Source organism: Biomphalaria glabrata, chromosome 7 (assembly GCF_947242115.1).
Source record: "Biomphalaria glabrata chromosome 7, xgBioGlab47.1, whole genome shotgun sequence".
Lineage (NCBI taxonomy): Eukaryota > Metazoa > Mollusca > Gastropoda > Planorbidae > Biomphalaria > Biomphalaria glabrata.
The window spans coordinates 26,614,934-26,641,652 of record NC_074717.1 but is presented as its reverse complement, the minus strand read 5'-3'; the positions used below and the strand labels follow the sequence as shown (position 1 = coordinate 26,641,652).

The 26,719-nt window shown below is 33.9% G+C and overlaps 1 protein-coding gene across 5 annotated transcripts in view; it reads right to left on the bottom strand.

Annotated features, from left to right (window-relative positions):
- Positions 1-1,398: 1,398 nt before the first annotated feature.
- LOC106071929 (feline leukemia virus subgroup C receptor-related protein 2-like) overlaps positions 1,399-26,719 on the bottom strand; it is an 87,140-nt gene continuing 61,819 nt past the window's right edge. For all 5 annotated transcript variants that reach the window (XM_056036459.1, XM_056036458.1, XM_056036457.1 and 2 more), the window contains 11 exons: positions 14,469-14,704; positions 11,976-12,148; positions 11,417-11,558; positions 10,713-10,854; positions 9,982-10,119; positions 8,665-8,732; positions 8,222-8,325; positions 6,766-6,876; positions 6,490-6,595; positions 6,270-6,381; positions 1,399-6,146 (listed from right to left, as the gene is read on the bottom strand). In XM_056036459.1, coding sequence (XP_055892434.1) covers positions 6,046-6,146; positions 6,270-6,381; positions 6,490-6,595; positions 6,766-6,876; positions 8,222-8,325; positions 8,665-8,732; positions 9,982-10,119; positions 10,713-10,854; positions 11,417-11,558; positions 11,976-12,148; positions 14,469-14,704 — 1,433 coding nt within the window. In that variant the 3' untranslated portion in view covers positions 1,399-6,045. The remainder of the gene's footprint in view (positions 6,147-6,269; positions 6,382-6,489; positions 6,596-6,765; positions 6,877-8,221; positions 8,326-8,664; positions 8,733-9,981; positions 10,120-10,712; positions 10,855-11,416; positions 11,559-11,975; positions 12,149-14,468; positions 14,705-26,719) is intronic.

Here is a 26,719-nt window from a genome sequence, read left to right as displayed (position 1 = left end):
CGATTGTCCTACATCCGGGGAACATGTCCAAGCCAGCGCAAGCGGCGTTGTCTGATGGCTGTAAAGATGCTGGGAATACTTGTTCGCGCAAGGATCTCAGTATTGCACACTTTTTCTTTCCATGTGATTTTCAAGATCCTACGGAGACATCGCAAATGGAATCAGTTTAGTAATCTCTCTTGCTTTGTGTAGATGGTCCATGATTCACTGCCATACAGTAGTGTACTCATAACGCATGCCTTGTAGACTTCCATTTTGGTCACTGTAGTGAGCTTCTGGTTTTCCCAAACTCTTGGTCTGAGTTTATCAAAGGTCGAGGCAGCCTTCCCTATGCGTTTTTTTTTTATCTCCTCTTCTAGAGACAAGTCAATCTTGAATTGTGGATCCCAGATAGCAGAATTCATTTACGGCGTCCAGCTTGTTATCATCTATGAGGATGGAGGGTGGTGCTGTAGCAGGTGGTCCCATAATATTTGTTTTCTTCGTGTTAATAGTTAAGCTATATTCTTTACAGGCCTGAGAGAAGCGGGACATTAGTGACTGAAGTTCCTCATGTGTGTGTGTGCCACTATACCGCTGCGTCACCCGCGAATAACATATCTCTTACGAGGGTGGTTCTGATTTTAGTTTTGGCCCTCAGTCTGGCAATATTTAGGAGTTTGCCATCAAATCTGGAATGGAGATAGATGCCTTCAGTGGATTTGTCAAACGCGTTGTGGATTAGCAGTGAAAATAGTTTTCCAAAGAGGGTTGTGTCCTGACACATCCTTGTTTAACTCCGCTGTTTATACAGAAACAATAATCATAATTCTTCCTTTAAAAAGCACCGGTATGTGGTGCTAATTACACAATATAGTAGAAGCTAACATAGCAAACTACACTAAACATGTAATTGCTACACAAAATTTTACAGTGTAGCAATTACGAGGAACCAAATAGCATGCTTAGTGTAGTTTGCTATGTCAGCTTCTGCCATGTTGTGTAATTAGCACCACATACCGGTGCTTTTTAAAGGAAGAATTATGATTATTGTCATTAATTTGACCTTTTTAAACTACAATTTAATTTTAAAGTACTTTTCATTTTGGAGTTGGTGTTTTTAGGTATGCAATCATAAAAATTTAGTATCCAAACACGAGCAAAAGTCTGCAAAAGATCTTATAGCTCAGCATAAAAAAGCTGGATAGAAGAAAAATGCAATGCCTTTTGATCTTAAAGGAAATTATTGAATGTCATTTTGGAGTTGTTTTTAGGTCTTGGTATGCAATCATAATCTTTTTTTTTTTTTTTTTTTTTGGGAAAAAAGGGGGGGGGGGATAAGGTAAGATGATGATCATATTTCAAATGAATTTATCAATCCTCAAAAAATCTATTTATCAAATTTTGAAGCGGAAGACGAACAGTTCAAAGTTTGTTTTATTAACAACAGTATTTACATTGCTTACAGTTTAATGCTAGAAACAAAATTTATTACTGTTTAATTCAACAAGAAACAACATTATTAGCAGCTAAACTAAAATAACTCAATAAAACATTTTTAGCAGTTCAAGCCTCAACCAAAGTGATTTTATGACAAATACCAATAATAATATAAAACAACTGACAATGTCAAGATTCATACAAAAGCTTATAAATTTAATAAAAATACTCGTTGTTTATAACATCACCACAACCTGTTGAACATATTCTGTAAGTTTCCAATACAATATTATCAAATTTTAAAGAAATAACATTGTCAACAATCAGATAGTTCAACAGCTAAAAAAAAAAAGAAAAAACTATGGACTAATCTATGTCTTTGACTAAATTTCAGCTTTTTTCTATAGGGTAAGAACTAGTGTTTGGAAGACTCTGGGTTTTCCCATACAAATGAAAATCATATTGGATAGAGCAACCTTATGGTAAGGCAAACTCTTAGGAGCTGAATGAGCTGGGTTTTAATTCCAGTCTTTCTAGTTAGAATTCTGTATTCAAGAGTTTAAGGATGTGCCTGTCAGTTAACCTCTTTTATTGGTTTGGGATTAGTTATAGTGCTAGCAATTTAATGCTATACTTTTAAATGCAGTGTGTCTTATTTGTGGAAGAACCTTATTTGTAACCAGAATTATATAGGCTCTATATTTCATAATATGATTTTGTTTGGTATGAAAAAAAAAATACACGAAATTTACATTAGTACAAGATAATAAAGAAAATTTGTGTTAATTACAAACTCATGAGCAGCTCCCCTGGGTCTAAGTTACTTTGCACTTTATTGCAAACAAACACAAAATTATATGAAGGTTGTGGATCAACAGAAACTGTCTACTATTAAAGTTTTAAAGTTTATATGTACGTGCCTATAATATGCAAACTTAGTTGTTAAAGTGAAAGACAATTTATCATTCTACCTAAAACACATAGTCAACATAAAAAAAATTACATTCATTTGACAAGTACCAAAACTTGAAGCATATATGTTACAAAAGATGAAACATATTTTTCTCAATACTGTAACAGTGTCAAGATCATTATACAGTACTGGTAGTATAAAATCTTAAATCTTGTTTTATAAATGATGCATGTGTAGGAATAAAAGAGTTTTCATTTTAAAAGAGTTCACTTTCAGGAGATCAAAATTAGCAATAGCACCAATTTTGATCAAGGGAATGGTGAAATTCGGTTTCTGAAAAGTTCTTTTGGTTTATTAGACAGACAATACAAAGACAACAGCTGATTTCAAAACAAATTTTTTTATTTTTTTGTATTTATTTTGACAAAATAATAATCTTTGCACATAGTAGGGCATTTTTCTGGCAAGGAGTATATTACAGATGACAGAAGATGCATATAGACAGAACAAATGCTCTACCAGTTCCACCATATCATAAAAAATGCAACAAAAGCAGTCACATTAACACTGTACAAAAGTATCAGACCAGAAATTACCACTGTTGTCTCACCATTACATGTTCCGCCTATAAACTTTTCAATTACCTTACAAAGACACAAATATGTATACATAATTACAGTTAAATGCCTCACTGTTGAAAAGCCATGTAAATTTTAAACAATGTATTGTACATTAAAAAGTTTCTAACTCTATTTAAACTATTGTTTTAAATATGTAATACATAATGACATTGTTTTGTTCTCTGATATATGTTAAAATATTGAATAAATTATCCTAATCATTCACTTAAATTTATTTTTTTAGTTATAACCCTGTAGTTCCAATGGAATAGCAGTAAAAAAAAAAAAAAGCAGTTACGGCAATAACATAAGTAAGTGATTAAAGTCTAAGCTTCAGAAATGAAGATATCAGTATTTCATTCTAGCCCAACCTTCTGAAGGATGACTGAGACAAATGTTGGGAGATGGGTGAGAAAAAAAAATACAACAGATTTTCAGAGAAATAAAGTACTAAAGCATCCGTTTTTATTCCTCAAATTGATCAGGTACAAAACATAGCTATTTGAATCAAAAAGAAAAAAAAAACTCTTTTTACAAAGCTATTATCAACTCACTCTGTCTGAATGATGATATGCCTAATTTCAAATGCTTTCGTGATTTGTAAATTTTTAAGTAAGAATTTTCTTAAATTTAAATTGTTCTTATAACCCTTTGAATGGAACAGAATTTCATTGACATCAAAGGTATTGAAACAAGTATTACTCCTACAATGGATAGCTCATTTTCAATATTATAATTATTCAATCTTTTGTAATTATAAATTTCAACTTCAGAATTTTTGTTTTATTTCTTATTAGTTTCAGGAAAGTGTATAAAGAGTCAGAAATAAACAAAAAATCTAATCATAATAAAACTTCTTTCAGCAACTATATTAAAAACTTGCTAGCAACTATAATAAAAACAAACTTCAAATATCAGATATATGAAATAATTATGAGAAGATTGTGAGTTGGTATCAATATATATGTAGGCCTATATATAAATATATAGACAAAACACAGGCCTACCTAATCGAAATACAATAATATTTAAAACAAATAATAGTAAATAGATATAAACCACAAAAGTATATACAATTTATAAATTATATTCATTTAGACAATATGATAAATGATGAAGTGTATTGTAAGAACAAAAATTGTCCATTTGGTTAAAGTTATTAGCAAGCCACATTAGTCCTTTGATCAATGAAAGTAATTAGAGCATAAGTCACATGGAAGTAGTCTAAGGAGATGTAAGGATAATAATACTTAGATTGGACTTGCTTTTTCTTCATCTATTCCCTGGTGGCAAGCCAGTTCAGACAAGTTAAAAGTTGTAGTGGCTAAAGTTCACCACCAGAGTTATGAAGAATATAATAATAATGATCAACATGTTCAACATTTAATTTGAAGTGATTGAGATTCAAGTTTTACAAACGACTTTGCAAGAATAGAGGTATAAAATTTGTCTCACACTGATTAAATTTACTAATGCTTATAAAAGGTAGAAATATTTCTGAAAATACTATTTCTTCTAATAGACTAGCCTGCAATTATAAATGGCCTTTTAGGTTAGCTTTAGTTTTCAATGCATTATCTTATATATTACAGATGTTATTTCAAAAGAGAAGATAATTATGTCCTACACCAGTGGTTCTCAAACTGTGGTCTAAAGCCCCAGGGATATTTAAGACTATTGAAGGGGGTCCGCAGAAAGATGAAATTATATCTTAAAATAACTTCTTAACTTAAAGCCAGTTTATCTCATCAGATAATTTTGATGATAATCAACTGGCCCCTCACAAATGTTTATTATGTACTATTATATGAAGACTTAAACTAAAGATTTGAAGACATCCTTCACTTGGATATTACCCTTATGCTAGTGGATAAACTCAGATCCCAATCACAAATGAATCCTTACTAATATAGGAGCAGCCTTTTGAAATATCCACAAAATTTAACCAATTTTTTTAACAATGATACCACAAACTTCTGGTTACAAAAACAAATTCCAATTTTATATCATGGGTCATTGTACAGATGGAAGTTGTTGATTGTGTTCCCATCTTCTTATTTGGTACAACATGGATTCATTGCCTTAATGAACCTCATCACAAGTAAAATAAACCAACTAGAAATTTGTGTTCATTGAGATTTGCAGTTTTTGCAACTTACAAACATTGAGCTGGACATAAAAACACCCATAAAATCTTATCAACCCTATTCAAATACTCATTTTTTTTTATAAACAAAAGTTATAATCCTAATAATCATTCGTTCAACAAAATGTGTTTTTAAATATACTATGGATTTATGTAGCTTTTTCACTTAGGGGTGTGTGGGCAAGTTCTGACCATATGAAGGGGTCCCTGTGGGTCAAAAAAGTTTGATAACCACTGTCCTACACATAACCCTGTGTCAATCTAGTCATGCAAGTTAGTCAGTGACTTAAAATCTGCTAAGTTGTTGGTTTTGATGGCTGATTCAGTAGGCAACTTAACATATTGTGAGAACTTGTATGGCACCATGGGAGCCAGATTAAATGGAACTATCAAGACCAATTTTGACACCAGTCCACCCCTGTAAGTAGCCCAGTGTAAAAAATAAGCCTATGGATATCAGTTTTGATATAACAATTATTGCTTATTTTGGCTTTCTATGGGTCTCATATTAAACAAACACAGCATATTAATATTTAAGTATACATGAAATCCTATTAATAGTCAACATGAATATAAGACATCTAATAGAATGAAATATAAGAATGTTTGAGTGATCTGCTGACTGGACAAATAAATTGGATAACAATAAAGGAACAATGTTGAGTAAACAAATAATCTCACAAAAAATTAACATTAAAAAACTGTTCACAACATTTATTTGTCAGTTTTTGATTTTTAAAAAAAAATTATGTGTTATAAAAATAGTTCTATTCTTTCAAACTGTTAAATAATTTTCTTTTCTTGCCCATAATTAGTTTGATACATATAGGCTATACACACAATTCTGTAATTATTTATACCGATATTAGACCACACCTGTACAAGAAAGACTGGTTTAAAAAAGGATCAAAACAACATCCAAGTTTTATAATTACTTAGATCAGGGCTCAGATCATTTTATTACTGTCTGATATTACAATTATCTCCTGAGAAATATCAGTACATGTTTTTCCAGCTGCTTGTCTTTTGTAATCAGCTTTTATTATACCTAAAAGTGTAAACAATAAATCAAATTTTAGAGCTACTAACAACAATTCATAAATTGAAAAAAATGCAATAAATTTAGCTGAATGAAAATTCAAAGCAAGAAAAACAAATGTTAGGTTCTTACATGTTATTATAGTTCCAAACAGCAATATAGAACACATGGTTATGTTAGCACTCAGTACACTAATACTGTCCATCATGGCTCGCATCCCCAATGTCAGAATGATACCAAAAACCTGCCAACCATTAAATAGCATCATGTCAATTAAGTAAAACATAGCTTAAAAATGAAAGGAGAAAATTATTTATTTACAATGAAGATGAATCCAAATTGTACTAATTACCTGGGCTGATGCATTTATCAAACCAGAAGATGTTGCTTCAGATTCTGGAAATGTTAGTTCTGCAGCAAATTCAAATCCTACAGGTAGATATCCAGTCATAAAACATCTACAAAAATATTTTTAAATATTTAACATTTTTATAGACTATGTTTATAAACTAAAGGTTACTTAATATGAGAGGGAAAATATTTATAACCAATTTAATCCTGAGTGTGAAAGTTTTAGATTATATTAAAAAATTTAGTGCATAAAAATATGATTTTTAAAATAATTTACCCTAATGCACCAGCTGTTACAAATACAACAGCAATTTCTTTAAAGCCAAGGGTGAATGTAAAAGCAATAGTGCTAGCCAGTGATAACACATAAATACCAACAGTGGTTGCTCTGAAATAGAATGCAAACATTAAACAATGAATTTGTTAAATCTATATATATTATTGTATTTATCTTATCTTATATAATACAGACGTTACTTCAAAAAAGAAGATGATTACGTCCTACGCGTCATGCATTTAGTCATGCATATTAACCAATGACTTAAATTCTGCCAAGTCACTGGTTTTCCTGGCTAGCTCAGGCAACCCATTCCATGCTCTAATAGCACTAGGGAAGAAGGAGTATTTGTACAAATTTGTCCTAGCATATGGGACGAGGAATGTGCCTTTATCTTTGTGTCTTTCAGAGTATTTTATTAAATTTTGTTTTTGTATTTGAAGATTATGGTTCAGTGTTTTATGTATTATTGCTACTTTACTTTTGGGCCTTCTGTCCTGAAGGCTTTCTAAATTTAGTGATTTTACTAAAGGTGTTTAATGTATAATAGAATATTTCATATTCACTCTCACTCACAGAATGATCCTACTATAGCATATATTAAAATCATATTGCATTTAATGAAAAAGGCATACTCTAATCAAACGAAAAGCAGATTGTTTTTGGATGTAAACGATACAATGGCAATGTCACTATAGAGATGATATTGTAGCCTATATTTGGGCATGGCATCTCAGCCTCCTTGTAGCGCCTAGATGGAAAAGGTCATTCAAGGAGATGATTAGGGAAGCAAAGTAAAACCTCTGAACATTGTTTATTGTACTGGTGAGGATTAAGAGAACCCAAACAGTCTTGTCATGATCCACACACTATTCCTCAAAGAGTTCTTACATACAGTACATAGAAGAAAAATGTAGGAGTTCCCTGATGTGCTTGGCCTATTGCATCTAGTCTAAAGAGTCTTGGGATACTAACCACAATAATATGGATGTAACATATATTACAATTGTTCAAACATATCCACAGAAGGAAGATTCCATTGGTTTAGTGTTTCAAGGGTCTTAGACTCAACTCTTATGACAATTACACATTTGTAGCCTATAATATTGTCTATTCAGAAAATGTAGGAAATATATGCATACAATTTTTTTTCATACAATCTTTGTTTAAGGAATTTACAAATGATTAATTCAAGGTCATTTAAACACAAATTTATATTTTAGCTAAATTAATTTCAGTAAATTACAAATTAGCTAGTAGCCTATATCTAGATTGTAGAATAAGACAGACTAAATGATACAATGGCTATTTAAGCATTATCCCAATGATTTTTCAGCTTTTAATTGCAGTCCAAGTACTAAAAATACTAAAATACTAACCCAAAAGTATGAAAAACAAAATAAATCCCTTAAAAAAAGAACTTAAGGCATAAATAGTACAAAATGTGTATATTTACTTAAATGCTTTTGTTTTATCAAGTAAGATACCAGCCATCACAGAGCCAATGATTCCTAAAACAATTATTGTCAGACCTATTCTTCCAGCATTTTCTTCTTCACCCTGTTGAATAATTACAATAAAATATTTCTTAAAAAAAAATATTTTTTAAAAATAAAAATTGTAATTTAAATAAGCAAATATGCTATTTGATATTTTTATTATAAGTCTAAATGGGTTTAAAAAAACATGCATTAAGTAATATAAAAAATATTTTTTTTTTTTTTTATGTCACCATTTAGTACAATGTTAAAACTATTAGGTGAATATTACACAGGAATAGTGTCAGAAGTATTCTTTTATTTAAATAAATTCGATAAGGATTTTCTGATGATTTTTATGATATATCCTGTGTTTTTGTGCCCCATCCCTCATTCTCAGAGAAGTCTTAACATTTCTTACCGGAAAATAATTTAAAACAATTGTGTTTAAAAGTGTTGATATTGCATAGAAAGAGCCTGTGTTACAGCCTGAAAAAAAAAGGTAATGTCAACAGAATGAGCTGAATGCTGGCATTTAAAAAAAAAAAGTAATGTCAACAGAATGAGCTGAATGCTGGCATTTAAAAAAAAAAAGTAATGTCAACAGAATGAGCTGAATGCTGGCATTTAAAAAAAAAAGTAATGTCAACAGAATGAGCTGAATGCTGGCATTTAAAAAAAAAGTAATGTCAACAGAATGAGCTGAATGCTGGCATTTAAAAAAAAAAAGTAATGTCAACAGAATGAGCTGAATGCTGGCATTTAAAAAAAAAAGTAATGTCAACAGAATGAGCTGAATGCTGGCATTTAAAAAAAAAAGTAATGTCAACAGAATGAGCTGAATGCTGGCATTTAAAAAAAAAAAGTAATGTCAACAGAATGAGCTGAATGCTGGCATTTAAAAAAAAAAGTAATGTCAACAGAATGAGCTGAATGCTGGCATTTAAAAAAAAAAGTAATGTCAACAGAATGAGCTGAATGCTGGCATTTAAAAAAAAAAAGTAATGTCAACAGAATGAGCTGAATGCTGGCATTTAAAAAAAAAAGTAATGTCAACAGAATGAGCTGAATGCTTTCATTAAAAAAAAAAAGTAATGTCAACAGAATGAGCTGAATGCTGGCATTTAAAAAAAAAGTAATGTCAACAGAATGAGCTGAATGCTGGCATTTAAAAAAAAAAGTAATGTCAACAGAATGAGCTGAATGCTGGCATTTAAAAAAAAAAAGTAATGTCAACAGAATGAGCTGAATGCTGGCATTTAAAAAAAAAAGTAATGTCAACAGAATGAGCTGAATGCTGGCATTTAAAAAAAAAAAGTAATGTCAACAGAATGAGCTGAATGCTGGCATTTAAAAAAAAAAGTAATGTCAACAGAATGAGCTGAGTGCTGGCATTTAAAAAAAAAAGTAATGTCAACAGAATGAGCTGAATGCTGGCATTTAAAAAAAAAAGAGAAATATTTTTGCATGTATTACAAAGTAACTTAATTGCATGTAAATTAAATGGATGAAGAAGTACATGGAATCAGTAGGAGATCACATGATCAAAACTAGTGCACCAGATTGTTTCATGCACAAAGAATGTTGACTTGTGTTGATCTCAGAAATGAATTTTTAGCTCAATCATGGTATGCATTTTAATGATTTACAAACTTGATTAGACATTAAAGATCAGATCCTCAGGATATTTAATTATCAGTGAAAATATTATAAACACAAAACAAAAAAATGAACTCACCATAAGCTACTGTAAGAATGAGAAAGCCAGGATTTTTTAAAAGTCTCAGAAGGGATCCCAAATAATTTTCATTGATGGCAGCTTCAACAGACAGTTGCTGGGCTCTGCTTGGGGGTTGGGGTGGTTTATCTTGAAAAACTTATGGAAAAAAACAAACAAAAAATAATATATAATAATTCAAGCAATTTACTTAGTAAAAAAAAAATTTATAATTATATTCAGTGCTTTTTTTTTGTAAAAAAAATAGGTGCCAGTACTCAGTGATTAGGTGCCAGTACTCAGTAGTTGATTGCCTAACTTTTAACTACTATAAATTAATAATATATGTTAAAATACAAGAAAAGGAATATTTTTTTCAAAAAGGTGCAGGTACGCCATACCTACGTCACAAAAAAAAGCCCTGAGTATATCTATTTCTGTATACCACAGACCTATTTTCATAAAGGAAACTAAAATCTAAAATTCAAAAAGTCAGGACTTTTATTAGGGTTCAAGAAGTTTTTGATAAATTCCTTAGTCTACTCAACTATAATAAAGAAATGTCAAGGTTGTTGATTGTCATCTTGTCAAACTGGACTAGCTAATACCAGGAAATGAATGGTCATCAGCTCAGACAGTTAATCAAGTTCTAAAAGCATTTCAATGTACAAAATTTCCTACCACACAGAGAGTTAAACTTAAAGTACACTAATATATCTTATGAACATTAGATTCCATTCATTGGTACTTACAAATGCAAATAAGTATAAATATGACAGCAATAACAAAAGCTCCTGACCCAAACATTATGTAGAAACCCAGAGTCATATCTTCTGTATAGTCTGAATATGGTACAAGAATAGGAGGCAATAAAAATCCTAATGCAATGCCAATCTGTTGGATACAAACAAGCAAGTCAAGAGTTAAATGTCAGTTAGTTTTATTTTCAACACGATCTGAATTGTTTTCTTTTGAAAATATTTATAGGGCATCGTAATGTAGTGACTCATTAGCTGGTATTTATCTAATTAATATGCTATTTAGCAGTAGGAATGGATTAATAACAGAAGGAAGAAAAAAAAAGATGTATCAAGCTCTTAGCGATATAAGCCTATAAAGTGTGTCCCCATTTTCTCTAGGTCAGAGGTTGGCAATCTAAAACCACATGTGGCCTGCCAATGTCTACATGTGTCAGACTGAGCCTAGACACAAATGAATATATTCACTACTTTTGTCAAAATGTTATCAAAAAAAAAAAAAAAAATCTTAAAAAGAGTAACCACAACAAATGTGACTGGCTGCTAAAATAGTACCCACAATGAATATATTTTTTTCAATTTTATTTTCTTTATGCCCCACAAAGTCAAAATGGTTACCCACCCATGCACTAGGTAATTTACATACCTACACAAGAGGTAGACTTAGATATAGCTTTACTAAAAAAAACCTGGAATACCTGATTGCCAAAAACTCCCAGCGATGTTGCTGTGGAGACTTCATTTGGCCCAAACCAAACAGCGGCAAGTCTTGCAGGTATTCCCAGAATAAAAAGTTGAGATATGGCACAGATAGTCTGTGCAGCCATTAGCAATGGAAATCTAAGAAATGTTGAAATAATGAAGAACATGCAATTATTTCACATTTAGAGAGAAACTAAAAGAAAGATAAATGTGTAGTTATGTGTCTCTTTGTGAACGGATATGTTTATATAGTTTATCATTTTATTGACAATTAAAATGTCTAATCTCTTAAAGCCTCTTTCCCAAAGAAATCATCTATACAGTAGGCTATAGTGGGACAAAGAAAAAAGTGCCAACTTATTTCTTGTTCCTAATAGTATAGGCTCTAGATCTAGATCAATGGTACATATTTATCCTGTTTCGTGTTTCCTCATGATACCCCCATCCAACACAGTCATATCTCCCACTTCCCATTTAGCCTACTGAAAATTAGACCTATGTGGATACATCTCTAAAATATATCTAGAACTAGAACTAAAGTTCTTGTAAACTTACCTTTCAGGAGCGACACTGGCGCATTTCAGAGCAGCGCCAATCAGGTTTAAGAGAGATCCAACAATACAACATTTTCTGAGTCCTTTTTTGTCGAGAAACCACGTGGCAGGAATGATGAGCGGTATGTAGACCAACATGTAGATCATAGATAACCAATCGATGGCCGTGTTTCTCTGGTAAAAATTTATGCATATTTCAATTTAACATCTAAAAGGTTGAACTATTTATCTTGGTTTGTGAAAATGTCTTGGCAAGTTAGACGATTTAGGCAACGATATGGCAAAAAAAAAAGTGAAGATGGTTTAGAACAGTCAAGATATCAAAAGGATCTTAAACTATCAAAAGAGGGTCTCTGTCAGGCAGGGCCGGTCCTACAGGTTGCGGGGCCCTATGCGAAACGGGTTGCGCGGGGCCTGATTTGCGTTGTAATAAGTGAAAATTAAGATTTTGTATTAGAAAATAAATTCATCTTTGCATTTTATTTATAGTTTACTAAGTACAAAATCACTGTTAAATTAACTTTACAGTAGATAGTAGTATTCCAACAAAACGCCGATAAACATTCAGATCTGCCTTAACAAAATATCGTGTTTTTTTTTTCGAAGAGGTCGAGATATATTATTTAGATCTATATTTGTAGGCCTATGCCAGTGACTATTATTTGAACTTCTTGTTTTGGTTAAAATTCGGCTTATTATTACATTTTTATTAAATAAAAGCTGACAAAGCTGTTTCGTTTTTTGTTTTTTTCTTAAATCGCGAGTAGGATTGGCGTCTTCCATATAGAATGACACCCCGAAATGACAATTTTGTCTGTTTTAAGGAGATTTGCATCAGTTTTCAGAAGATTTTATTTTTTCAGGAGATTTTCATGACTTTTTCTTATATTTTAAAATTTCAGGATAATTCCAGGAACCCTTTAATATGTTAAAATAGTTTAATTTAATAATTTACACATAGAATTCGCATCGCGCGGGGCCTATGAAAGTGCGGGGCCCACTGCGACCGCATAGGCTGCAGTGGCCTAAGACCGGCCCTGCTGTCAGGTCAGCAGCGGAGAGAAGAAAGCAAGAGAAAAGAGAGTCAAGCAGTTTGTGGAGACAGAATAAAGTTTGGAGCCAATTATTTTCCACTTATGACGAGGGCAGCAGAGGACAGAAACATGCAGCTTTAGTTTCTATAAGAATTGATGGGGGTGCTTCAGCTCCATCTCCAGTGGCAGTAAAGAGGAAGTAGAAAACCAATTTGCTATTGGGCACATAATAAATTAGCAGCACTAGAAGGAGGATATTTCGTAGGGCATGACTTCGAATGAAAGAATTCGTGGGATAGGAATGTGAGCGGAGATTAACTTTTGTGATACGACCCTAGGCTGGTGTTATTCGTTGGATATTGCCTTCGATTGTGACGAAGTGTTGAAACTATTATTTATTAAAATTCAAATGGCCAAACAGATAAATAAAGCAACAGACACATGCGATCATTTACAATTTTCTAGGATACACCCGCCAATTTCTTTCTTTCAATATTCTTGGCGTAGCTAATCCTGATTTTGAGAATAGGGATCAACAATTCTACTCTTCTTACTGGTAAATACCAATCAAATTTGCTGTTCAGATAGGATGACTTTCCCTCGGTGTTTCTCAATCTGGAGCTCAGCATCCTGGGAGAGGGGCGTGACATAGTTTAAAATACTTTTTTTTTAATACAGTTTTATCCAAGAAGATTATCCATTTGAAGAAGACTTTTCAATGCGTCTTCGACAAAGCGATTCCAGAGTCTTTCTTTCGTAGAACGGTCAAATTTCTCCAAGTAACTTACTATCGTTTTTTTTTCTTTTGCAAGACGAAAACAGGCGGCTACAAGACGTCTTGCTGATCACGGGGAGGATTTATTTTTCAAGACGATCAAACTCATTACAAAGTACAAATTCCACTGCCTCGAACGTCTCTCAAACATCCTTCTCAATTTAACTTTATTTGACAAGCGTTCAAAGAAAACGCTTCAGGGTCACCCTCAAAGTTTCTCTGAAAGCCTTCAGAATTGGTCCAGCCACCTGGAAGATAGAAGCACATGATAGGGTATCATGGCGTTGCGCTGTGAAAACTGGCGCACAAATTGCAGAGGATACGAGAACTGCGCTGGCAAAAGAAAAGCGTCAGAGAAAAAAAACAAGTCCAATGACACTAGCTCCAGCTGTAATAACCTGCCCAGTGTGCAGCCGAATATTTCGGGCTCACATAGGTCTCACCAGCCACATGAGGAGGCATAAAACCCCAGTGCAAAGCCCTCATCACCCTGGAAGACAAAAGTGGTCACAACCGAACCACGATAGACGAAATCTATATATAGGTAAAAAAAAAAAAGGGTAAAAGAAGAAATATTGGTTTGTGTTTCTAAAGATCAGGCTTTTCCTGGGACCATGATGAAGAGTGCAAACATCCATTTTTTGAGTGGGTGTCGTTATCAAACGTTTGAGAACCGCTGCCTTACCTGGTATGTATCGGTAGGCAGACTCTCATTGTAGTAGCTGCTCAGCACGTTACTGATGATGTTCAGGTGGATCCACTGGTAGGCGTTGCTAAAAGAGAAGAAGCAAAAGAGTCCCAGCATCAAGTACCGACGCCTATATACTTTGATAACGGAGTTGGTGTCAGTGCTGGGAGATAACTCTCCCTTGCCAGATAGGAGCGCAAGGTTTGTCTCGCCATTTTCAAACTGCAGTTTACCTAATGAAATAAACAAAAAAATCAAATAAACATTATTCAAGTGTTTAGTTGGATCTAGAACGATGTCAATCTATGCTGAAAGCTATCGGAAGCAGGAAAGGGAGGTAGCCTACTTGGGTTAAAATTTTGAACACATTATCCATGTCAAATGTAGGCCCATCAGTGTTTAGGCAACCTCCACATTTGCAATATTCACGTGGCAAGGAGACCAAGAAAACATAATCCTCGATGTAATTCTTACTAATGATGGTGTATATTTGAACTAAACAATTTACTTTACATTTCATCAATTATCATTGATTAAACAACTTAGATTTATCTAAATAAATTGTGATGCACATTTTTAAAAAATGCTCACTGACCCCAACCCTTCGCTTTACGAACATTACATTTGTTATTGAACATGGTAGGCTATAATGTAGTGATCTTCATTAGAAGCCGAGGAAGCTTTTTATTACTTATTTTAACAGTAAAAAAAAGGGGGGAGGTACTGTTAACATTTTAAACTAATGTCAATGCTACAGGTAAAGGTCAAAGGAAAAAGAACTTCGAAATGATTTATTCATCCTTGAATCTGATTTTTACATCAATGAGATTATCTTTTTTAGCATGGCAATGCAAATGTGTTAAGACATAAACTTGATACATCTGTCACTTTCTCGTCTGCTTCAGATCTACAATTTTTTTTTCCCCCGCAAAACATTTTAACTGCAAGAATGTCATTGACGGGGAAGGGACGACTCCAACCCCTTTTTAAAAAATTGATAATAAATGTATTTATGTGTGAATGAAGAGACAAAGAGAAAAGAAAGAAAGAGAGAAAGAAAGAGAGAAAGAAAGAGAGAGAGAAAGAAAGAGAGAGAGAAATTGAAATAAAAAAGTGAGAGAAATAGGGAGCGAAAAAGAGGAGAAAGAGAGAAAGAAAGAGCGAGTAAGAGAAAAAGAGAAAGATGTACAGAGAGAAATAGAGAGAATGAGAGAGTGTGAAAGATAGGAAGAGAGGGCGATAAAGTGAGAGATAAATAGTGGACGAAAGAGAAATAAAGAGGGAAAAATAGAGAGACAGAGGAAAGAAAAAAGAGAGAGAGAGACAGAGAGATATTAGTTGTAAGTCAAGATAGAGCAGTGCTTCCATTGGACTGTTTGCCTCTGCTCATCTGTTCCCCCCTGATTATCCTCTACTACTGAAGTTATGAACATACAAAGAATGTCACTGCATGAATTCTGCATTCCATTTCCTTTTTATAATTATCAAAATATTTTCATATTCTCCGAACACAGTCTGGGCTAAAATAAAAATAATCTTTAGTATCCTTAAGGATAAGAGAACAGCGCTGGCTGAAGAACAGCGTCCGAGACAAAAAAAAACAAGGCCAATGACACTAGTTCCAGCTACCCAGAGCGCAAGCAAACATTTCGGGCGCACATAGGTCTCAACAGCCACAGGAATATATTTGTGCGATTGAAAAAAAATTACCAATTGTTTTTGTTTAATGAATTCTGTTTAATGTAGGCCTTATCTTTCATGCTTGTAGCATGCCCAGTACGTTATGGTCTAATGACTTTGGTGGAACAGTGGGGTGTGGGTTATCTGCAAGAAGGTTTCTGTGCTGCCTTTTCAGAAACAATTAAAAAAAAAAACAATTGAGTCTCCATGATAGAATGCAAACTGAGCTATCCAGGTACTTTAAAAATAAGTTTTAGAGTCTATTGTTAGTTTAAACATTTTAGCAAATGATCTACCTCACTAAACGAAACTTATCTTCCCTTAGATCTATTTTAACAAAACTAATTAATTGCGACTGACTGATTAAATAATTGGTTATTTTATTTATTGATTCATGTGTTGTCATTAACAATGAATAATTGTGCAAAGTTTCAACTTGATCCGAGAATGAGAAGATGGAGAACTAATGTATACAAGAATATACCCAGACAAAAATGAGGATAAAATCTTTGTAAAAAACATTGTGGTTATACTTTTTCCATCACCAGTTAACATCTTCCTAGGCCTCACCAAGAACTCATCTAGAACTTAGCTTTTTTTTTTTTCATTTTTAGATTTCGAAATATAAGGTGGCACAACTCAAGCACCTGAGTGACTCAACCACCTTTCTCTCTCTGAGTTCCAGAGAACTGTGAACATATATTACTCGTTATCGGATTTGTTATCATTCGTTTTATTCTGTTATAAGTTTCAGAGGGACGATGGTAGAAAATTCCGTTTTAGATCCCCGAACAGACTACTTCTAAGAAGATTAACCTAGTTTTATTGATAATATTTTTTTCCTGCAATAACAAAGAAGTTGCGTCTGTGTTGAGTGAGCCCTCTTAACTTTTGGGTTTAGCATATGTTTATTTTAGTGAACCACAACTCAGAGTGTGGAGTTGCTTCATATCTGTATCTTGAATCTACATTTTGTCTGTTTAATACTGAAACCTACACATATTTTATTCTTTTAAAAACAAGCATTAGTTGAGGCTGTTTACTATGTGTTTTTAGATCAAAGTGATTACTAGAAAAATATAAACAAACTTTGCAAAATCTAGCACTTTTTTTTTAGAATGCAACATACACAAAATGGAGCACCGCACAGAAACCTGTTGACTGTTTGTCACATGTGTCATGAAGTTGTATGTGTTGATATTGGCTGAATAGATTCTAATTTAGGGGAAGAACGAATCATGAAAGTCGGTTAAAATCAGAGTTAAGTTGGAGAATCAGTAATTCGGTAGTGAGTCGAAATATAATTTTAAATCGTTCGACATCTTGTGATTTCATTTTATATTGTCATGCATCTCTGCACTGGAATAGAAAACTGCATAATTCTGTCAAGTGTATTGGGTTAAACAAGAAAAACATACAGATACTTTAAAAAAAGCGTACAAAATGTAATTGTATCCGTGAGTCCTACAATTACATTTGTATCAGATCTAGAACAACAACCATACACCTGTCCAAAAGAGGCAAAAGACACAGTAGGCCTACTGGAGAAAGACGGTCAACATGTGGCGCCCAACGTCCAACATACTACAGTAAAGGTGAAGAAGGCACATTCTATAATAATAACTGAAATAGAGCTACAATTATCTCTAGTTGTTGTTTTAAATAGCTAAGTAGATCAAATAGTACAAGCATGAATTTTACATGTTCCCAATAATACTTGACCCTTTTTGAAAGCTAACATTCGTTTTAATCAATTAGATTTGGATGATAAAATGTAGTTGAGCTACGTAGAATCAATGTCTGGGGACCTAGCGCTCGTAAATAGTATTTGCTATAATGTGAAAACGATTCCCTAAAAATGTTTATTACCATTGTTACCTAGCAGAACTCAGTGACCGAAGCCTTAAAGCAGCGATTTGACTCGCTATTTCAAAAGAAAAATAATTAATGACTCGGATAATGGTTTAGAAAAAAAAATATTGTTGTAACCCCGCTCCCGCGCTACACTAATGGTGCGCATCTGTGCACTACTGAACACGACTAGTGAAAGACATATAGAGACAGGAAGAAGGACTGTTGTGAGCCGGCTAAAAGTCATGGGAGTCTGAACAGTCTGGTGCTGAGTGCTGTCCTGTGTGATACTAGGAAACTGTGTCGGAGACCTGGAGCGACACTGGGAAGTGTGTCGGTGGTCTGTTCTGTGTTCTGGTATGAAGTAGGACTCTTAGAACTTAGACATATTACTCCCTGTGACTTTATAGCAGAAGTCCAAGTCTAACTAGTAACTATTACTATTTGTTGATGCTTCTACTAGTTAAACTAAATAAATACATCATTTACTCTTGTCAACCTGTCTTACGTTGAGTGCCTGCCTTAGAGAGTTACAACAATATGTATAGGCAGTCCGGGACGAAAATATTAAGACAGACGATGGCTAAATATATTTCGAGAGTTCCATTTCTAGCGGAAAAACAATATTAAAAACAAACTAGCGTTTGTGTGTAGATCCGGTGTACATACTAATAATAAGGCTTGTCTGTTCGAGTCCGAAGATTAGTGAGGAATGCAGTATAATGCTGTGACCAGGGCCGGTCCTACAGGTTGCGGGGCCCTATGCGAAATGGATTGCGCGGGGCCTAATTTGGGTAGTGATAAGGATAATAAATGAAAATTAAGATTTTGAATTAGATAAGAAATTTGTCTTTGCATTTTATTTATACTTTACTAAGTACAAAATCACTTTTAATAATTTCAGGAGATTTTCATGACTTTTTCTTATATTTTATACTTTTAGGAGAATTCCAGGAACCCTTTAATAATAAGTTAAAATGGTTTAATTTAATAATTAACAACTAGAATTCGCATAGCGCGGGGCCTATGAAAGTGCGGGGCCCACTGCGCCGCATAGGTTGCAGTGGCTTAAGACCGGCCCTGGCTGTGACCTACAGGGCAAGCATAACCATTGTCCGCCGTGGTCGATTAAGATTTTCGTTTCGCCGTCTGCATCTGTCCTTGGCAGCAGATTTTCTTTTGGTCTCAAATGTGTATCCCGCGGCCTTTGTGAGTGACCTCCAGCTGTCTTTTCTGAAGCCGCATGCAACCAGGTGCTCTCTTCTATGTCAGCTAAGGCAAATTGGCGCCTAAGCTGGTCTTTAAAGCGTTTCCGTAGGGCACATCTGTTACGTCAACCACCATTTAGCTCACAAAAAAAGACTACTTTTTGGCATACGTTCGTCTCCCATACGGGGTACGTGCCCTCCCCAGCGTAACAGGGTAATAAGTGTTAAAAGCTCTGATTTTTTTTTTTTGTAAAGGTAGATGATAATGTTTAATTTTGTGTGCACTTTTCAGTACTGCAGCCTTCAATTTTCTGAGTTCTCCCGTTTGTAGCACAAAATAATTTCAATAGGGTAGAAACATTACATAAAATAATTTCAATAGGGTAGAAACATACATAAAATAATATCAATAGGGTAGAAACATTACGAAACATAATATCAACAGGGTAGAAACATTATATAACATAATTTCAATAGGGTAGAAACATTACATAAAATAATATCAATAGGGTAGAAACATTACATAACATAATTTCAATAGGGTAGAAACATTACATGTTCACTTTATGACTTAAAACTTTTAAAAAAATAAATGGGCAACTAACTAGCGGTAATAAAGGAATTTGCTATGCATTGAGATACTGCTAAAATTTAGATCAATTCTTTTTTTTTTCTTTAGTTAGCAACAGAGAAGTTCAATTTAGCGTCCTTGATATTTTATTTTATAGTGAAAATCTACAAATATGACTAGAACGATGCATTTTATTAAGAAAAATTAGTAAAAAAAAATGTTGGAAACAAAAATATTAATTAAAAAAAAAGGAAAGGGGCGCGGGGAGCTAAATTATATATAAATGCTTAGATCCGTGCAGGAAGTGACAATTTCGTCCTGACTTCCTGTCATTTTATTTACGTACATATTTGATGATTGACGAATGGCAAGCAGTCAGCGCAACTTTGATGACATGATTACGTGCTTGCCACTAAACTACTGTGATATATCAACTGAACTACTGTCTGTGATATATCAACTGAACTACTGTCTGTGAATACCAACTGAACTACTGACGTAACTGTTTGCTAGTATTTCCTTTTTTAAATATAAATAATGGGCTAATAAATCTTTACCTTGTTCAGTCGCGAGGATCTAATATGTGTATTTGGGCATTCGTCCATTTTGTCTTTTTTTTTTGTTATACTTAAATACTAAAGTTGTAACAATTTTTCGCATGGGGGAATTTTTATACATAGATTATCCGGTGTAGGCCTACATATGTACCATATAATACTGAAGTATTGCTAAGTTATGTATTCAGTATTGCAAAATGCTCAAGAGTTTGCAACTTTGCTAGACCTGTCCCAATCTTCTCCGCAAAAAAAAAAAAAAAGATTGCTGGATAATAAAAGTTTGAAAAGTTTTTATATTTTAAAAATATTAAAATCCTTCGCTTGCCAGAAAGAGAGGAGCGTACAAAGTATACACACACATAGAGTGAATTGTCGCTTACTTGAAACCTGACAAGACAGGTCAAGTTCAAAGGAGATTCTTGTTTTAGAAAAGAATTCGATCCAGATTCTGTTAGACTAAGCTCATCTCATCTGTCCATAAAATCTCGTTTAACTAAATAGCAAGGACCTGATGTTTTGAAAGGAGCATCTCAAATCCCTAAGGACCTGTATAAGCACCAACGGGCTGCTTTGTACTTCAAATCACTTACTATTTAGTGTGATCTGTGTATTCTACTTTAAAAACATGTTTTTCTACAAGTGTTGAGCATGTAAACGTTCATTATAGCCAACAAATTGATTTCAGGTTTAGGAGGCAAGTGAAGTGAGGATAATTGCACATCAGAGCTTTCTTCACAACCCATGAACACTTACAAACGTACTATCCCATTGCTTTTCTTTACAAGGGCCACTGAATACAAAACATTCAAATAAACATGTTGAAAACCAATATTTTAAAGATCCCCGCTAATAGAGTGTTGGGTATAGTTTAGAAGTAATGATACGTTTTCGACAAAATACTGTGTATATTACGCCTCCGGTTAATGGGGACGGCCGCGTATTCGGACCGAATCACAAAGAAACAAAACAATGCTTGATATTTTAAACAATTTACAGTGCTAAAAACATCATCACATGTTTCAGATTTGACACAGTTCCGTTTGACTTGACAAATTTTCTAATAACTCTTGCTGCCAGCTCGCTATGATATCCAGTCATACTTCTGGCAGTATCAGTAGTCTCTCCCACAGATTTCTCCCAAAGAAATTTCTTTGAACAGGTAGGCTATTTCCAGTGGTGCACACGCCTCATAGCAGCTTTCACTTCTGTGATTTTAAAATTGCTTTTCGTACCTCGAATAAGTCCCAGGACTTGAGTGGTATCAGATATGTCGGCGGGAATAGAAAAGATTTAAAGCTCTGCCGCTCTATCGTTTAGTTTGAAATTGAGATTTCTAATGAATGTCATCAGAAAAAGGATATAGGCTTTAACTGCATTCCTATTTTTATGACACATTTCTTCTATCACTGATAATAACTCCCTTTTTACACTTTCGCCTTCGAAAAAAGGCTCCATTTTACTGCTTAAAATGTGAGCAACTTTGTATAAGGTTCTTAGCGCAGACTCAAATTTTTGTCCCTTCATTGTAAATATTCTCGTCAATCCTCTAATCTCTAGTCTAGACGTTACATAGAAATCTTTTCTTCGCAGCTCACACTAAGAATGCCGACATATTTGTTTATGTTTTTGATTTCATAATGTTGTTTAACCTTACGTTGTACAGAAACAGCCTCAAACAGCTCTAAACAAATCAAGAATATTGGCTTATTTTCATGCTCCACAAAAACGTAAAAATCTGTGTCCACTTTTCTGGATAGTTTCTACAGTCAGAGATTACGTTTTGTTTCTTCGGATCTCCCAGTTCATGAACCCACAAATATGAAATGGTACGGCACTCTTCGTGGTGATACCAAAAGAAGACAACTCAAAATGATGCAAGAAAGATGCACACGCAAGATGTAAAAGACACTGTCAGCTAAAGACAGCAGGAGAATTTTTCAAGAATTAAATAGATCTAATCAAATCTAGATCAAATCATCTCGTTGAAAACTATTTTTTTTTCTTACAAGAATATTGGAACATCTTGAATCAGTTCGGTTTAGGAAAGGACAGTTCGTTCGGTTCGGTTCGTACAGACCAGTTTTAAAGTTCGGGTTCGGTTCGGTCGTAAGTGAGGTTCGATTTCGATTCGGGTTCGGATCGTTTCCCATCTCCAGCTGTGATTGGTTCAAGTGCAGTCCCGCCAAGAGAATACTTTGGATCATACACTTGGGTAATTTCTTCAAACGTTGACAGGAATTAATGAGAGCTTTTAAAACAAATCATTTCTGATCCTGAGCACCTTTACATTAGGTTGTCAATCATTTCCAAAAGCTTGTTTGCAAGTTTTTTTTTTCATGAACAAGACAGTAGTAGTTCATTTTGTAAATTCGCTATACGTGTATATCGTACAATAAAATGTAATAAACATTTAATTTGTTACATAAATTATCGCACGTTCCGTAGCTTAAGGTATGTTAGTGTTGTCGGACAAACCGATTATAAGAATCTAGTCTGAATGATGGAGTAAAGATGTGGTCAGTATAACTAGGTGTGACAGTGCCTGCTAGAAGATAAAAAATTGTATTCTTCTAAACTCAAACTTCTCTTTTCTCAAGTGCAAAACTTTTATAAAAAAATGCAGATACTTAAACAAAGAAAATACTATGTTATTAATAGGAAAATTCTAAAAACCCCACAACAAAACTAAAAAAAAAACAAAACATATATGATTTCTATTTAAAAAAAAAAAGATAGTGTAACACTACATTTTACAATCTCCCTTATCTTACTATTACCGGGATGTTTCTCTATTTCTTCATGTCTGGCGTCATATTGAGAATACACAAATGGCTAAAGTATTAAAACTATTTTAAGAGAGTTGCTTGAATAGGTTGAGTACGAGTAGAAAGGGAGGTAATAGAATGTACTTAATTCAAAACAGAGAGATAATGGTTTGAGCACGCAATCTTGGCAAATGTTACCTCACTAAGTTAAACCACTTAATCCTAGGGAATACAGATTTAGTCCTATAGAATGCAATGCAAAATGTATAAATTTTGACAAAAATGCTTTCCCTTAGCTAGGTCTGGGAGCTGGAGAATTTTAATGCATTCTGAGCTCCGAAATTCTTTCTTCTGGTGCCGTCTTGAAAAGAACGTCTTTTACTGCAGACGCCGCTCGTAAAAACACTATGAAACATGGGGCTCAGAAGTCCAAAACAATTAATGGAAAATAATCAAGGTACAAAACATTGGCTTAAGGATAATGACAGGAGCAATTAAAATAGCACCCATAATCAACTAAGCAGCACAGCTTCTACAGACCACATAATAAACTCTTCCTTCTACAAGAGACAGCATCCAAAACGTAACAAAAATATCCGACCACTACCAAAAAGATCTCAAGGAACTAATGAGCTCCTTTCTAAAAACCCATTACCCCAACAACCAATGGGTCAGAGTCTACACAGATGGATCCAACACAAATGGAGTAGCTGGCATACTAATTGAATGGCCTAATAGAGAAAGATTAGACAAGTTCTTTGCAACTGGGAATCTCTCGGACAGCCACAAGCAGAAAGGCGAGCCCAGCAGCTACCACAATAATAAACCGCCCAAGCACATCTTCTTGACGCTAAAAAGAGTCCTACAAAGCCTGAAAAAAACTCTCTTCCGAAATAAAAAAAACCCAGGACAGCTCTAGTAAACTTGAAACAACAAGGAAACTCTTCATTCGTGGATTCCAGCACACATTGAAATAGAAATCATCGAAAAAGCAGACATACTGGCCAAAGATGTGAGAATGAACAAGCCAATTCCTCTCTATCAGGAAGAACTAAAGAAAATAATTGATAAACAAGGCATGGACAACCTCTCACCCAAATAAAAAAACAAAACAATGCCAATTGTCCCGACACCATCAACATATAATATTTTGTCACAGAACCTGACACAACAGAGACAACAGATATTCTAGAAGAGGAAAGTTGGGACTAGTGAAACTTGCTTTGTGGAGCGTGAACAAAGAATGCCAACCGTATCCTTCAAAGATGCATACTCTCTCGAGAGGCCCCGAAGCCTTCATATAGAAGAATATCCTTATGCATAACGTCCATATCTGGAAATTAACCCCTGCGCGGTTCATCTCAGATATAGATAGGACTACTTGTTTAAACCCTCCAACATAAAATTGAGAACGAAGAAGACGACGACGACGACGATGAAGCAAAAAGCAAACACAACAAAGTTTTTTGAATCACGAAAAATAAAAAAAGACCATCTTCGCGCTCACCATGGTATGGACGGTTTCCCCACCCATCCCGGAGGGCGCTCCCCACAGTTTGAGAAACACTGTACTTCAATATACCAAATATCCCGCAGTTAAGTTGCGAAGACATTGCCATGTCTATACCGAAAAACAAAAGACCCACAGGCCATGGTACATCCTCTTTCATTGTAGATAGAGCCCACCGGCCATGGTACAGCATCTTTCATTGTAGATGGAGCCCACAGGCCATGGTACATTCTCTTTCATTGTAGATAGAGCCCACAGGCCATGGTACAGCATCTTTCATTGTAGATGGAGCCCACAGGCCATGGTACATCCTCTTTCATTGTAGATAGAGCCCACAGGCCATGGTACAGCATCTTTCAAAGTAGACGGGACCCACAGGCCATGGTACAACATCTTTCGATGTAGATAGGGCACACAGGCCATGGAACATTTTTCAATGTAGATTGTACTCCTTTTAAAAGGAAACATTTCCGTCAGATTTGACGTTCTCTGTTGTTTAACAGTACGCGTTGGACATTAGCATAAGTAGGATGGTCAGTGTATTTGTTTAATCTGATTGCCAATCTGTGACGACAAGAAATACCGATTTACCCAAAGATATAAGGAATGACGCAGTTGTTGTAACTCTCTGATGCAGGAAATTATAGTCACTAATGTTCTTTCATGAATGTATTTTTTTAAATGCAACTAAAAGGTAATTAAAAAAAACTTTTTTTATATAAAGATGGGTACTCATAGACATAAATAAATATAGACTGGCCGAAGGAAGTAACTTCATGTAACTTGAAAACATGTATATCTATTGTATTCGGATTTCCGAATTCTGAAAAATTGCATGATCTTCATTCTTAGAGATTTAAAAAAACACTAGTGAAAATAATGTAATACTTATATATGTTATGGCTGAAATAGATATGAAAACTTAACTTTTATACTGCTCATTTTAAATGCTGTATGATATAGTACACAGAATTGCAAGTCACAAATTTTCGTTTCATAAAACTCTTTAATCGGTCAGTCTATATTTATTTATGTCTATGGAAAAATTGCATGATCTTCATTCTTAGATTTAAAAAAAAAACACTAGTGAAAATAATGTAATACTTATATAGGTTATGGTTGAAATAGATATGAATACTTAACTTTTATACTGCTCATAAATGCTGTATAACAAAGGACACAAAATTGCAAGTCACAAATTTTCGTTTCATAAAACTCTTTAATCGGCCAGTCTATATTTATTTATGTCTATGTGGGTACTATTTTTTTTTTTTTTTACAAAGCTCATTGTCGCATTCGACTGAACATGTTTTTTCTCCCATTTCCCATTCTTGGATCAAGTAAAAACTTTGCACAATTATTTATTGAACCTGACAAGACATGAATCAATAAAAAATTTAACCAATTAATAAATTAATTATAGGGGATTAATTATTTTGTTTGATATGGGATTAAATGCTACTTAATGAGAGATGTAAATGTATGTATGGATTTAATCCTCTTAATACGTTTCGACACGTATTTTCTCCTACTTACTATTTTCGGATCAAGTTGAATTTTTGCATAATTATTCATAGTGAGTGACAATACACGAATCAATCAACAAAATTTACCAATTAGTCAATCATTAAGTACTAATTAATTAATTTTCTTTTAGATAGCAGAAAGGGAGCTAACATTGTAATTTTCAGATAGATGGCAGTTGTTAGAGGTTCTTTCCCTCATATAAGCTTTGTTTTTTAAAAAAGTTTTTTCTTTCTATTGCTTTTTTTTTTTTTTTTAATAGTACATCTTTCATGTTATAGCATACTCAATGTGTTCTAGTCCAATCTCTTGTGTGGGCGCTAAGTGAACACAATTCTGCTAGGGTCGGGTTTGGAACTCGGTTCATGCCACCCATCCCAATCTGAGATAAAACACTCCACATGTTTATTGACCGAATCTTGAGCATTGCGATTGAATGGACCTCATTCACCAATCGTAAACAAACAACATTTAGCCACGTGGTGCTCTATATCTTCTATATAATTTACGATCTCATGTTTTATTCATGATGGTTGTCACGTGACAGTTTTTTTTCGTTCTTTTATCAATAAGATCAAGTGA